The sequence below is a fragment of the Polyodon spathula genome, chromosome 9 (assembly GCF_017654505.1).
Source record: "Polyodon spathula isolate WHYD16114869_AA chromosome 9, ASM1765450v1, whole genome shotgun sequence".
Lineage (NCBI taxonomy): Eukaryota > Metazoa > Chordata > Actinopteri > Acipenseriformes > Polyodontidae > Polyodon > Polyodon spathula.
In genome coordinates, this window is record NC_054542.1 from 22,956,183 (window position 1) to 22,972,282 (window position 16,100).

The window sequence follows — 16,100 nt, forward strand, 5'->3', positions numbered from 1 at the left end:
CTGTATCTGTATGTATTATCTATTTTTGTACTGTACAGTAATGTGTACAATGCAGCAGCATGATTCATTTGGGTTACCGGGAGTCTATAATAAAAAGAAAGTGTGCTAGGTGTTTGATTTTACTACTGTACTGTATACTGTGCAAGCCTACAGTACAGATTTATATTTTTATAATGTAATGTGTACTGACAGCACACTGTAATTTCAGCGCAATGATTAATACATTTAAAACAAATTAAGCACTGCATTTGTGTGCAACATTTTTTTTAAACCGGACACCTTGCTATTACAGACATCTGTCTCCAGAGACATTGGTTTTAATAAGAGAGTACTGCACTGTGGAAACACATCCAAGAACCAAGCCTGGTTTCCTCTGATATCCTAAAGATTACATTTTTATTAATCATCTGAAGCCAGGGATCAATCTCCCAATCCCATCATTTCAAAACACTTTTTCACAGTCAAACTGAAAACTCATCACACGATTGAAGGAAATCTCGCACACCCTTCAGGGGGGCTTTGTCCTGGGTACTTGTAGAGTTTTGTTTCCTACAGATTACAGAATGTATTGTTATTGGTAGTAGGAGTAGTACAAAAAAAAAAAAAATCAGCTGAGAAACAGCTGAGAAATCCTTTTTGAGTTTTTTATTTATTTTCCGAAGAGAAAAAGTCTTCTTCATTGACAGGGTGTGCTAAAGCTGGGATTCAGGAAGACTCCTCTCAGCAGGGATGCTGGTGCTCACAGCTGCTTGGGACGGAGCTCTGATTTCCACCTTGAGAAGACCACAGAGAGACACAGAGTTCATGGACAGTGAAAGAAGGTGCAGTCCACTGCAAAAAAACACTCAGCTCTTTGGATTTTGCTTTGTTATAAGGATCTGGACATTTACTTACTAGTCTCTCGGCTCTTTTCCTTATCCTCTCCCAGATTGTATGGAAAGCCTACAAGACAAACAATTAAGTGCATAGTTCACATCCCATACTTAGAGAGGGATGGTTCCCAATTACATAGCAGTCCACACCAGTAAAAAGTTCAATGGGTCTAATGAAAATCTGGATTTGATCAATCGAAGAATGCAAGTCAGTTATGATCAGTTCATTTTTTTTTTTTTAGCTGTCTTTGACGTCCAGCTGGTTTTGGGTAAAACCGAAATGAAAATTTAAAACAAACAACAAAAAACTGACTGAATTTGTGCAGACAGCATTTTATAAGTAACCTGAACTCAGCAACTGTTTAAGAGCTGACAGCATTAAAAAGGTCTAATTAAGTCAATTATTACTTCAATTAAGGGTTTAGTTAAGATTGAGAGTGAAGTTGGAATAAAAAAAAAAAAAAAAAAAACAGAAGACACAGGGGTCCCCAGGACCGGGTTTGGAACAATGAAGAACGAATAAAAAAATATATTAAGAGACATTCATTTTTTTATCATTTATTATTTTCCTGTTACCCCCATTGTTGCATTCTTCGGTTGGAAGTAGCAAATCATGTTTAAATATAACTGCAATTCATGATTTTCTAAATTGAAATGATTTAATCAACATGATGGCTGAGCAGTTAAATAGTTTTTGATGAGGAAACATTTCTCATTTAAAATGTCATAGCCCCTTAGGTCACCGAGTGCATAACTGTATCCCAAGTATGTAAGCAGTGATTTAAGGTTTTCTATCTATGCATCTATTTTATAATGCAGAGTTGGCAGGGCAACTTCTCAAAGTCTATAGAGTTCACACAAACTGTTTAAACATTTCTGAAAATGTAAATAAACATCATGACCAAAGGGGATATAGATTTATGTTAGCAAAAAACTAAAGCTAGAACTCTGCCAGTTTATTATAGCTTGTTATTAATACATATGACTATGTATAAGACCCTTACACTTACTTCAATCAATATGCCAATTAAATGCAGCAAAAACATAATGAGACAAATTAAACTACTTTCAATACATGCACAGTAAATTAAGCTACCTTAATAAACTGACCTGCTCACAGAAGCATCTAATTTAAAGCAGCTTCCAGATATTTGCACCAAGACTCCAACTTTTGTATTTGCCCTAGAGACACTTCAACACCACAATCCACCACAATCCTACTTATCCCTACTGAAGGCTGTCAGAATCAATCAGGCAAATCTTGTCATAACTTGTTATTTCTGCTACTATATTAAAGTTATTAAGGGATGTTAATAGGAACCGTCTACATGAAGAAAAGTATGCAATGAGCTCTGGAAAATATATCTGGCTTAAGGCTGAGACTCAACACTTTTTCACTGTACAAACTTTCAGTTTCAGTTTGGCTTTATCTTGTTAGGATTGTTCGGTTTGGACTTTTATGAAAATGTCGGTTTCGGTTAGGTTTTATTTTAGGAAAATCATAACAGTTGAATCCCCAGATCAAACTGTTATTTTCCTCTAATTCTATCTGCTCTAACACCATCTGAAATAAGGTTACTACCAACTCCATCTTTACACATAGGAGCTCTGCCCTAATACAGTTTCTTGCATTACTAGAGTCTAAGACGACATTTCTATCATACTTTCAAACTAGGAAATACAACTATGGTATTCTAACCTGAGGTTGTAGGCTCAGAAACACTACACTTGGATTATGACAGAAGTCCAGGTTATCCACTGTCCCTCTCCTGTCTTCATCTGTCCAGCCTCTTACCTGCAGCTGCCGAGGAAGGGAGAGCCCCTGGAATCTGCGCACTTGTCCCCAGGGACCAGGCCCCAGACTGTGGGCTGCAGTTATCTCAAACTGGGAGCAGAACCCTGTCCTGGGAATGTGGGGCCCATCGCTCAAGTCTACAAAGTCTCCACATCTTAAAGAGAAAAACCCAACAAACTTGCTCAAACACAAAACCTTCCCATTCGTAAACCTGTCATAAAAGTCAAACTGACACATACTACGAACAGTGCCTTCATCTGTGTTGGGTAGGTTCAAACTGACAGACACTATGAACAGTGCCTTCATCAGTGTTGGGTAGCTCCAAACATATAACATTTTTACAATAACTCTGTTGTTCCAATATTGATTTTTAATAATCATTCTTTCTCTTTGACAGAATCGACCTGGCAATATCTGAGCCTGCAGAATCCTAGTTGAAGTCTCCTTTAGGATACTTCCTGATTTCAAAGAAATCGTGTAATGCTGTGACCTTTAAACTCTACTGGCCCCACCATACCCAGGTAACACAAAAGGACAAGGAATCTACAAACTCAAGATAAAATCAGCTAGATTATGGTAAAGAGGAAAAACAATAATGTTGGAGCAACAGAACTCCAGCTTTACACAATCATAAAAGGAAACATATTGATATAAAAAACTGTGTATGAAGGCATGGGTGAATCTTCTTATATGCAGCTACCGTGTCAGCTGGATCCAAATCTAACTTTTTGCTGCCACACGGTGGCATATAACATTCACTGCACCTGAAACTTCTTACCAGTGCAGCAATATACACAAGAGAGCAGCTATCTGCCTACTTAATGTAAACAACCTACTTTTAAAAACTGATGCAAATATTCTCAGGGAGTGAATTCTCAGAGAGGCAGTTGAGATGACCTTAATCACACTTTTTTGTTTCTTAATGAAAATAAAAACAATGAAATCACATCATATTATGTTTATTCCTCAACAAAATTAATTACTGTTTTTTTTCTTCCTACATGAAATGAAAAAATTATATCACACCTTATCACAAGGCAAGGTTGACACAGCAGCATTCTTTGCAACAGCAGTCTGAGAAACCAAGAGTTCAACATGGTTTACGTAAGTTACACTGCACTGCACTGCACGACCTGTCTTGCTCTGAAAAGCGATCTCCGTTCATCATTTAAAAATACTGTATCCAAATTGAACGAAGTGATGTCCCAATTAAATGACATAAATAGCACTGGGAAGAACCTTCTCCCAGAATTGTATCCCCCTTAAGCAGACATTCCAATTATCAGTATCCCGATTAGGCCCCGTCGACTGTATATGGGCTTCTACAAGAAGCTGCAAGTTCTGAAAACCCTCCAATCTTATATATTCTTACTCTAAACTAGAAACTGGGGAGGAGATTTGACGAGGTTTGCCCTGCGCTGAATAGTAAAAAAAAAAAAAAAAAAAAAAAGAATAAAGTTAAAATATCTTACCATTCACAGTATGTATTGCCTTATAACAGACCCTGTGATTTTTGTTTTAGTAATTATTATAAAATCTCTATTACCCCTGTCCAAACGCATGCTTCAGATAATACAATTTTACATCTTGCTTTATTTAAAGTTAGATCAATCTCTAATAAAGCGCCTTAGTTAATGATTTTATTAAGGACTTTAACCTGGACATTTTTACTTCAACTGAAACTTGGCTTGTAGCGGAGATCAATGTTTCTTTGATTGAGGCTTCATTATTCTTTCTGGTGGACTTCCCACTGTCATCTGCAATGAATATATAATTAAACAGTACATCTGAGGCACACTCATATTTTGAACTGTTAACTTTAACACTAAATAGTGAATTACCTGTTCTTATTGCAATTATACATTGTACGCCTAAGTCAAACTCATCATTATGTACTGAATTTAGTGAGTTTTTATCACTATAGTCTGTCAACTACGATAGGATTCTTCTATTGGGTGATTTTAATATCAATATGGATATTACATCTAATTCTAATTCAAGGTCCGACTCATATTTTAGATTTAGTAATTTGGTTGTTCAGAATATTATAACTACTGACCTTACTATTTCTGATCATCTTGCAATTCTTCGAAGTTAAAGTACCTTACACTACAAAGAGCCAGGATTGTACAATCAAAACTACGACAGTTAATTCATCAACCGCTGTAAAGTTCTGTGAGGCAGTAAATTTAAACGCCAGTTACTCAGTCTGTATCATTAGATGAGTTGGTTAACACCTACAACACTTCCATGACTAAAATTTGAGATACTGTCGCACCAGTTAAAACTCGGAGGGTGTTTTAAAAGAGAAGCACGCCATGGTTTAATGACATGACTCGTAAGCTGAAATGTGAGGGTCGCAAATTGGAACACAGATGGAAGGGAACTAATCTGCATGTTCATTACTTTGAATGGAAAAGCCACCAAACTAAATATAGGAAGGCTCTGTCCTAAGCTAGAGCTTCGTACTATACCAAGCTGATTGAAACACAGAAAAATAATCCTAGGTTTCTTTTTAACAATTAACAATTATGAATGAATCACTTTCCTCTGATATAGTTCCAGCTGCATTTAAGGTTGCAATGGTAAAGCCCTTGCTCAAAAAAAAAAAACAACCTCAACACTAAAGCCCTTAGCAACTATAGGACAATACCCAATCTGTCATTTTTATCAAAGGTTCTAGAGAGAGTTGTTGCTAATCATCAATTACACAAGTTTCTAGCTGAATTTGAGAAGTTTTAGTCTAGATTTTGTGCTGCACACAGCACCAAGATGGCCCTTGTTAGGGTTGTAAATTATCTTTCGATAAACTCTGACTGGCTTTCCTTCAATTTTAATTCTCCTAGATCTTAGTGCTGTTTTTGATACCATGGACCATTCCTTTCTATTGAATCGTCTTGAAAGTTTAGTGGGTTTGTCAGGTGTCCCATCTTGGTTTAGGTTCCAGTTTGTCTCCAACAGGGAGATGAAGTCTGATTTGTCAGAAGTTGCCTGTGGTGTTCCGCAGGGCTCTATCTTAGGTCCTTTGTTGTTTTCACTATATATGCTGCCATTAGGCGACATTGTTCACAGGCGTGGAATTCCTTTCCATTGTTAGGCAGATGACACTCAGCTATACTTATCTTTGGATCCAGTCAATCATTCTAGTGGGTGCCATTAGCTGCTTACACTTTATCACTTTAGGAAAATTACTAAAGTATAATTTTATCATTTGAGAAATATAGCTAAGCTTAGACCTATTATTTCCGTACCTGATGCTGACAGGCTAATGCATGCCTTTGTTTCATCGAGAATTGACAATTGCAATGCACTTTTCTCTACTATCCCAAAACGGGTGGTTTCTCGCTTACATCTTGTTTAGAATAGAGCCGTTAGAATTCTAACCAAAACCATATTATCCCTGTTTTGGCCCTGGCTCCCTGTGGAGTACAGAACTGATTATAAAAAAGATTTTGTTGTAAACTTAATGGATTAGCACCTAGTTATTCGCAGAAGTTACTGACCCTGTATCTTCCGAATCGTACTCTGAGATCACAGGGTGCAATACTGAAAACATACTTTTAGAAAATGACTTTGTCTTAGTGGGTTTTAATGTATTGCATTATCTCTCACTCTCTCTCTCGATCTCTCTCTATAGACAGTTATTATATAGAATAATGTATGTGTATTTGTGTGTATGTATGCATTAGAGGTCGGCATGGGTAGACAATTCGTTGTGAAAAATAACCTGATCTTTTTCGGGTAATGATTAAAAAAAAATAACACATTTCACATACTAATGTTTTAAGTGTATGACACATATTTAAATACTATATAACATACATTTAGTACCTTCAGATCCGTATATCCTATTTCAGTACTGGAAAAATCGAAATAATAATAATAATAATAATAATAATAATAATAATAATAATAATAATAATAATAATAATAATAATAATAATAAGATAAAAGATCATCAGTTTGAATACAATTACAAATGTTAATGCACTTCATGCTGCAGGATTCTTTGCAGGACATCTATTGGCCATATTCCAGTGTTGTTGTTGTTGTTGTTAACATGGCATCCAAGCAAAGCATTGTGTGGAATTTCTTTACCAAAGCAGAAGAAAGCAGAATTTGCAAACTCTGCCCAGGAAATATTTCATTCAAATGGAGCAAACACTAGCACACTTACTTAATGTGCTCCACAAATATTTTTTATTTAACCCAAAACAAAATAGGTCAGTGTTTCATATGTGTGCGAAGAATGTTTTTCTCATACTGATTTCATTTGTACTTTGGACCTACACATTTTGAAATGCGTCCACTTTTTCTTAGTTAATCTACTTCAGTCTGTTTTCTGGGGTACACCACTCACAATTCCATATTGGAAGCCATGAGGTTACTATTATTATTATTATTATTATTATTATTATTATTATTATTATTATTATTAGGTCACAGAGCTATCACCGACACAAATTCGTTCCGATTTAGTTCCTGAGAAGAATAGTGGCCGCAGTCATCATTATTGAGGTGTACTTGCTGCTCACTGTGTGTTATTGTTTTCTGTAAAACATTGATATGTTGTCAGTTAAGAAAAGGCTTAACGCAAAAGCTTGTTTTAATGTTGTCTTTACTACGCCAGCCAGAGACCCACGCTTACAACTGTATTGTCACATTTTCTACATTTTCTTTAAATTCTGAAAATAATAGTCGATACCCAAGTAGTAATAAGAGACCCAGGCCAGGTAATTTCAGGTACCTGTGCCAACCTCTTATATATATAAAATCTAGCAGTGGTCCTCATGCTATGGTAAGCAGGCCACGTGCAGCCCTGGGGCCCCCACATGCTTTCTCCAGGTAAACGGTTTGCTTGCAGTTGTGTCTGTAGCGCTTTAGCCAGCCTACCAGTCTAAAGCATCTAGGACTCATACGAACTGCAGGAAGCTGTTTGAATTCAATTTTTAGGAATGCGTAGAAAACGGTGTAATTTAAAATTTTTGAGGTGATAATATCACTAGCCCTCACTGTTTTAGCGGTTCCTCTTACCTGTACACTCGTACTGTTCCTTGAGGACTGTGGGCTGCCTTCTCCTCTACCTGAGCCTGTTTACACCTGAAACACAAGCACACACTGAGCTTTCAGTAGAGGATTACAAAAAAAAAACCCCACACATTTCACACTGTCCTCTTTTTTGGACTAGCTGTATGGTTTGTCTGAGTAACGAAAGCTTCCCAGTGTCCAGCAGTAACTCAGAGCATAGTTAGCTTCCCATTCTGTGGTGGAAACAGAAGACGGTGCCCCTGTTCTCAGAGGGAGACCATGCTTCAATGCAGTTTTGCAGCTGGGCTGGGACTAAGGCACAGTGGACCACTTACTTGCTGTGCTGGAACATTTCCAAGGCAACCTTGGGCTGGACATCAAGGGGTTCAAAGGGCAGGTCCTGGTGAAGCAGGCTGTGGACTGCTCTGGTGAGAGCACGCAGGTTCTCCTGGGCGACAGGTACAAGTACACAGTAAAACACACACAGAAATCAGCAGGACACAAGACACCTCCATCACAAACAGATGCATAAAAACAGATAGACAATTGGTCCAAATTCACATTATAAGTTAATACATTGTGGGTAGGGTGTCTCACCGTCATCTGGTGCTTTTTGGGTGAAATGACCGCAATACGCAGCTGGCTGCTCAAACTTTGAATTTTTTAGCTTTAGAATTGTGCCACATGTTCTATGCTCAGCATGACATCTACACACAATTCTTAATTGGATGATTTCTCATACATGCATGCTTATTCCCAGTGACAGTCACACTTACAATTGAGATGGCGCTTGGGAATTTGCTACAAGAAGTTATTAAACATGCTGTGAATGCGGTCACAATGGAGGATATGAGGTAGAAAGGTGGCAGTACCTGGCACAGCTGTAGAGTGTCTGCTGACATAACCTGCTTGTCATTTTCTCAAATAACAAAAATGATCCGGCATTAAGATTAACACGCAATTCAAATCAGTGAAATCCTGACATCAGCTCTACTTGCCTTTGAAGGGTTCCAGGAATCTAACTGACTGTCCAGGACAACATCATAGCAAAAGGCTCCAGAGAGAACTGAATAAGAAAAACAAGACGTTTAAATCTTGCCTTAACAGTTATTTGTTTGATGAGAAAAGGTGCTATAGAAGAGACGTTGTTGTAGAAAGTCGCAACAAAAAAATTAAAAACAGTTGCGTTTGAGATTATTGTCCTGGTGTGTGCTCATTAAAATCAGGGATGATAGGCAACGTTTGAAAGAAGTCCAGGCTCAGGGAAGATTCAAACTGCTTGGGAGACTCCAAACTCCCAAGCAGTCTCTCCAAACTTTTAAATACAGAACTATCAATTGGATCTAAAAAAAGATCCCTCTCACCTGGCACCTCAGGGCTCTGGAGCAGCTCCACGGAGAACTCGTCCTTAAAAGCAGACTCCAGCACCTGTCCCATCAGCATGGCACATGACCGCCAATACGCCTTGAGGAGAGGCAGAGCACACAGGTTCAGCACCACCACTGAAAACCTGCAAAATCTCTTAGAACAGCTTAAGGAAAACTGTGCCCTATTTCAACTGTGCTGTAATGATGAGGCATGACTTATTTAATTTAGCTGAGGTCCAAAAAAGAATGAATTAATCCCATATTCTATAATTATTTCCCTTTATTCTAAAATAACATAGGTTTTCATTATGTATGTCCCTTGTACTCTTTTAGATATTTAAAACTTAAATGATGGGGCATTTTCAACACAATTTAAGAAAGGGAAGTGGAAAATCCAAGCCATCAAATAATGTGAGCGAGAGTGAGAGAGTGGAGGAGATGGAAGCACCCACCTTGTTGACCTCCTCAGGGTCTTCATCCTTGAAGGTAAGGAACTGGATCTCGCAGGACTGGGTGAGAAGACAGTGCATGTCCCACACTTCCTCGTTCACCAGAGCCAGTATGGCGTTCTTACTGTGCCATTCACTCAAGTCTGCAGGGACAAAAAAAAAAAAAAAAAAAAAAAACACACAGCAAGGCCCAATTAGACAGTCATTGCTATTTAGTAAAACCAATTCTGCTTTAAAAAAATTAGACACCATTGCATTGAGCTTCATAAATAAACACGTGTTGGCATCTCAGGTATATGAAACAGGAGTCTCTTTTCAATTCCCTGCTTTCTGTGTGCTGTTCATAGATTAGAAATCAAGATTAGCCCTAAGTTCCAAAAATGTAAATATATGCAGCAGTTTTTTTTAATTTTTTTATTAAACATCAGATAAGCGGAAATGTAAAGGAAAACTAAATTGTAAAACAAAAACAAAGTAAATTGAATGCATGTTTATCAAGCACAGGCCCCATAGCTCACAACAAATGTCTTTAAAACGTAGGCTACAGTAGAATGCAATCTAAAAGCACTTCCTGCTTTTCTTGTGCACATTCTGGAAAATTAATAAATGCATGTTTATTCCCAGTGACAGGGAATCTAGTGGAGGCACATCTATACACAGAAGTGCTTACATATTTCACATGTACATTTTTAACATCTTGAACTGTTCATCCAGTTGTGACAGAACTTGGGCATTTGCTACCACAAGTTATATCATATACTGTGTATGTTGTTGCGATGGAGGGTATGAGAGGCAAAGGTTGGCAGTGTGTGTGTACTCACGCCTGGCACAGCTGTATGGTGTGGAGAGCCCTTTGTTCATGACAAACAGAGTCCCGGGGTGTTTCTTGCCCACCAGCTTCACCTCTATCTTCTCGATGCGAGGGGTCAGTGACTGCTGCCGTGCTTTCTCCCTCATGAATAGATCGTTGCGCAGCTGTCGGAGCTCCACACTGGAGAGGCGAGATGCAGAAGCACTCGATGCAAACCCTAGGGAGAACAAGCAGTGGACACACACTTTACACAAGCTGCACAAGAACAGTGCAGACAAACGAGCTCCATCTTTGTAGTAAATCCAAATGGTCAGGGTTACATTATGATAGAACATGATAAATATACATTTCTTAAAAATAGAAGGAACACCAATACGAATCCATTGTCTCCAATAGGCAATGTGTTGATATATTACTAACCTAGAAATGCAATTGTGTGTGTATGCAGCGCAAATCAAAATGATATCTTGAATACTTTGAAACCTCTCAAACATGGGCCCTTTTCAGTGCTGGTTTTCATAGGTCACAGGCACCGGCCTTCCCAACACTTCCATACGATAACTCAAAAGAATCAGAGCCAATGAACTGTGGTCCAAAAATGTTATAATGCTATATCTGTCGCTCTTACAAGCTTGAAGAGAACATCCGAACAGGCATAAACTACATTGCCACTGACATGGGAGACACCCTGCAGAACAAGCTCTATCAACGACTAGACCTAGAACGACTGAAATTGCTACTTTTTAACCAAATATGGAACATTCAGTTATTTTAATGCACATAATTTTACAAATGTACTGTTTTTTACAGCAGTGATTCGAAGTATGCATTAAAACCCTCACTCCTACAATATTGAATAACATTTCCATTCGATGACATTGAAAAAGTAAACTGGTGGCGTGAAATATGTAAATAACTGTGTTGAACGTTTGTTGCATAAAATAATGGTAAATTCTAGTCAACGTTTGAGACAGATATTATTACTGACTGTGTCAACTGTTTAATCCCTTACCTTACTCTGTACTGCGCCGTATTAGGCTGCACGTCACATCAAACAAAAAACTCTGACAAAATAATGTAAATTAAACCAAAAGTAACGAAATCGTGCAGATTTTCTACTACAATACTTTGTCAGTCGTGAGAAATCCTGTCGATAAATGATAGTACTGCAATGCATACCGTTTACTACAAAAAAACAAAAACAATCGTTAACATAAAATCTGTAATAATCGCTAAGTCTCTTCAAAATATTTGCAGTGTTTACAAGTAGTTAACGAAGATATCTGTTGCTATTGTTGTACGAGACATTCAGAGAACCCCCAAAGCCAAGGTCAGCAGGTTTTCAACAGAAAAACAACCACGTAAACTGATAAAAGATACTCACGACAGGACAACACCCGGGACACAACTCGACAGGCCATGGTTCACAGTGGGGACAAGTTTATTTGAAATAAATATTCACTCCAGGTTAGATACTGTCTGTGCATCAGGCTTTGTACAAACGTATCAAAGCCTGTAATTTACAGAGTAAGGTGCCATGCTTATTCTGTGCCACATTGAAAACCTACCCGATACGCACACAAAAACGAAAGACTCAACAATGGTTCCTATGTTCGAGCATACTGCTGGCACTCGAACTGTTTTGCTTGAGCGCCGTGTACGACTAGTAATTTGAAGTGATTTTAATCTAGGAAGCACTGTGCATTTTGTTTTCAGAATTGGGTTACATGGTGGAAGATAGTCGTTTGGGTGGCTCAGTTCTGAGACTGCTGAGCTGCAGTGTAGACAGTAAGTTTGAGTAGCTCAGTGGTTAGTGCTGGGTTGCAGTTTGGAAGGTAGTGGGTTTGAGAAGCTTGTCGGTAACAATGCCGGGCTTCATATATTTCTGTGGACAATACATTGTAGTTGTTTATTTTTTCCACCCCAAAGATTTATCTCAGTGGTTATGAATTTGAGCGATGGGCTGCAGTATGGGTTTAAGTACCTCAGTGGTTAAGAGTGCTGGGCTGATGTGTGAAAGGTAGTAGGTTTGAGTAGCTCAGTGGGGAGAGTGCTGGGCTGCAATTTGGAAATAACTGGGGTTTAGTAGCTCATTAGTTTGAGCACTGGGCTGCAGTGTCAAAGGAAGTAGGTTTGAGGTGCTCAGTAGTGAGAGTGCTTGGTTGTAGTGTGTTTGAGGTGCTCAGTAGTGATAGTGCTTGGTTGCAGTGTGTTTGAGTTGCTCAGTAGTGAGAGTACTTGGTTGCAGTGTGTTTGAGTTGCTCAGTAGTGAGAGTGCTTGGTTGCAGTGTGTTTGAGTTGCTCAGTAGTGAGAGTGCTTGGTTGCAGTGTGTTTGAGTTGCTCAGTAGTGAGAGTGCTTGGTTGCAGTGTGTTTGAGTTGTTCAGTAGTGAGAGTGCTTGGTTGCAGTGTGTTTTGAGTTGCTCAGTAGTGAGAGTGCTTGGTTGCAATGTGTTTGAGTTGCTCAGTAGTGAGAGTGCTTGGTTGCAGTGTGTTTGAGTTGTTCAGTAGTGAGAGTGCTTGGTTGCAGTGTGTTTGAGTTGTTCAGTAGTGAGAGTGCTTGGTTGCAGTGTGTTTGAGTTGTTCAGTAGTGAGAGTGCTTGGTTGCAGTGTGTTTGAGTTGTTCAGTAGTGAGAGTGCTTGGTTGCAGTGTGTTTGAGTTGTTCAGTAGTGAGAGTGCTTGGTTGCAGTGTGTTTGAGTTGCTCAGTAGTGAGAGTGCTTGGTTGCAGTGTGTTTGAGTTGCTCAGTAGTGAGAGTGTTGGGCTGCAGTGTGTTTGAGTAGCTCAGTAGTGAGAGTGTGTTTGGGTTGCAGTAGTCAGAAGGCAGTGTGTTTGAGTTGCTCAGTAGTGAGAGTGTTGGGCTGCAGTTTGAAGTGTGTTGTTGAGTTGCTCAGTAGTGAGAGTGCTTGGTTGCAGTGTGTTTGAGTTGCTCAGTAGTGAGAGTGCTTGGTTGCAGTGTGTTTGAGTTGCTCAGTAGTGAGAGTGCTTGGTTGCAGTGTGTTTGAGTTGCTCAGTAGTGAGAGTGCTTGGTTGCAGTGTGTTTGAGTTGCTCAGTAGTGAGAGTGCTTGGTTGCAGTGTGTTTGAGTTGTTCAGTAGTGAGAGTGCTTGGTTGCAGTGTGTTTGAGTTGCTCAGTAGTGAGAGTGCTTGGTTGCAGTGTGTTTGAGTTGCTCAGTAGTGAGAGTGCTTGGTTGCAGTGTGTTTGAGTTGCTCAGTAGTGAGAGTGCTTGGTTGCAGTGTGTTTGAGTTGCTCAGTAGTGAGAGTGCTTGGTTGCAGTGTGTTTGAGTTGCTCAGTAGTGAGAGTGTTGGGCTATTGGGGTTTAGTAGCTCAATAGTTAGAGCACCGGGCTGCTGTGTCAAAGGAAGTAGGTTTGAGTTGCTCAGTAGTGAGAGTGTTGGGCTGCAGTTTGAAGTGTGTTGTTGTGCTCAGTAGTGAGAGTGCTTGGTTGCAGTGTGTTTGAGTTGTTCAGTAGTGAGAGTGCTTGGTTGCAGTGTGTTTGAGTTGTTCAGTAGTGAGAGTGCTTGGTTGCAGTGTGTTTGAGTTGTTCAGTAGTGAGAGTGCTTTGTTGCAGTCTGTTTGAGTTGTTCAGTAGTGAGAGTGCTTGGTTGCAGTGTGTTTGAGTTGTTCAGTAGTGAGAGTGCTTGGTTGCAGTGTGTTTGAGTTGTTCAGTAGTGAGAGTGCTTGGTTGCAGTGTGTTTGAGTTGCTCAGTAGTGAGAGTGTTGGGCTGCAGTTTGAAAGATATGGTGGTTAGATTGCAGAATATCAGATTGCAAGTGGACTGTAGTGCATAGGTTAATGAGTTCAACCCCTAATATTATCAGTGCCTTACATAAACAATGGCAGCCTGTACAAGGCTCTAGAAGTGGATACTGTCAAAGGAAACCAGCTGCTCTACAACTTCAGTTCCCAAGCAGATGCAGGGGAAGGCTGACTTGGATGGGAGAGGGGCAATCTACAGACTGAGCAGATATCATGTTACAGAAATGACCTTTCCTAGAGAAACTGTGTCCATACACTCACTGGACACAGCAGAGAGCTTAGTGGGGTGAGCGTGTGGAACAAATAAATAGCGCAGGGCAAACCATTCTTTGAGCTTTATTGCATATCTCCCTTGGGACCTATTTTAATGAGCCAAACCAGGCCAGACTAACTGATGGCTTTCCAGCCATATGAGGCTACTGGAGCTCTAGAATATCTCATGACGACCTTAGCAGCCGTTTAACTATATAATACAATAATCATGGTTTTCCACCAGCCTGTGTGATTTATTTAATTATAAAATGCATTGAAAAGAGGTGCACAGTTTCATATCAGCCACCATTTACATAATTTAGGATTGGTTTTGATTAGGTATGACCTACGTGGATAGTAATTTGACTCCCATTGCATTGCAGTTTGAGCCATTCTTTAGTTTGAACTTAATGAAATAGAGAGGAAAAGCTCAGGTAGTAATTAAGATCACAGTAAAAACTGTAACGTCTCAAACAGCAAATGCATATTGCTGTTGAAATATAGTATTTTATTAATAAAACATTAATAAAGAGAAAATAGAATGCATGTTAACATGCTGGAAGTGTTACTGGTGCTTTAAGTAAAGAAAAACGTGCAGCATTTTTTAGAGTTTATATGGTGAATTTGTGTGCCCACAACAAGAAGTTTGTTTCCTCTTATTGTAATGTGTCATAATGTTTCTCTTTGTAAAGCCCTAGAATATGCTAAATGGAGTGTATGCTGTGTTATAGTGGGTAAAGCTAATATTTCACTCGCTCTCTTTCACATTCAAAGTGCTTTATTGTCATGATCGATACATAGTATTGCTAAAGCAATGGTGACATGTGTTCAACTTTTACAAAAAACAATTAACATTTTAAAAACATTTGCAAGTAAACATTATAACACAAAGCAAGTAAAACAGAATTAACAGTATATACAAACAAACCACAACAACAATAATTATAATGATGACAATAATATTTTATACTATTTTCTCCACCCTCCCTGTGGTGTTCAGTCTCTGGCTGCCACTTCTACATAGCTTGTCTTCTCTCCTAAGGGGATGGGGAGTTTTTCTAGGTCTGGAAATTCTGTGCAGAGATATTATATTTAGTCTCGACCTGATTTTGCTGACAGTGATCACACAGCCTGTCCTCTTTGGGCAGCCATGTCTTCCTGTGTCGACTGGTCTCGATGACCAGGCTCTGCTCACTGAGCCTGTATTTTGTTAAGGTCTGTCTCTGTTTACTGACTTTCACCTTGGTCAGGTATTTAGCCAGAATGTAGTGTCTCTTTAGGGCCCGATAGCATTCCAATTTACATTGTGTTTTTGTGTCTGTGTGTCCCAATCAGTGAGGTAATCTTGTTTGTGTTGTGCTGTAATTTGGTTGACTGTGATTGTGTGTGTTGGAGTGGTGCTCGTCCAGCTCATCACTTATGATCATCTGCCCTGGTGTAATGCAACAAGCCTGCACAGACTGGAAGGAGCGGGTAACGTCCACCCCTGTCCACCTGTGTACAATGACCGGAGAGCTGGCCCCGACAGAGGCAACCGCCCCGACCCAACCAGCCGCATCACTACAGTGGAGACCGCCCCCTTCAACTACGTCACCTCAGTGGCAACCAGCAGCCACTGTCACTTCTCCTTCATCTCACCCAGCTGTCAGAGAGCTTGACACACACATCCAGCCCGTGTTTCACCCCCCACCCCTGTGAGAGCTGAGACCACTATGCGTACGGTCCTGACCCGCAGTTATGAGGGGCTCAACCCAGAGCAATGACGC

The 16,100-nt window shown here is 39.6% G+C and overlaps 1 protein-coding gene across 1 annotated transcript; it reads right to left on the reverse strand.

The window, feature by feature from the left end:
- Positions 1 to 377: 377 nt before the first annotated feature.
- mrpl39 (mitochondrial ribosomal protein L39) lies at positions 378 to 11,913 on the reverse strand. The gene is made up of 10 exons (XM_041258909.1): positions 11,707 to 11,913; positions 10,333 to 10,539; positions 9,515 to 9,654; positions 9,060 to 9,159; positions 8,694 to 8,761; positions 8,031 to 8,143; positions 7,702 to 7,767; positions 2,668 to 2,821; positions 895 to 942; positions 378 to 773 (listed from the first exon to the last, which is right to left on the reverse strand). The coding sequence occupies exons 1-10, from the start codon at positions 11,741 to 11,743 to the stop codon at positions 693 to 695; spliced, it is 1,014 nt and encodes a 337-aa protein (XP_041114843.1). The 5' UTR covers positions 11,744 to 11,913; the 3' UTR covers positions 378 to 692.
- Between the last annotated feature and the right edge of the window lie 4,187 nt (positions 11,914 to 16,100).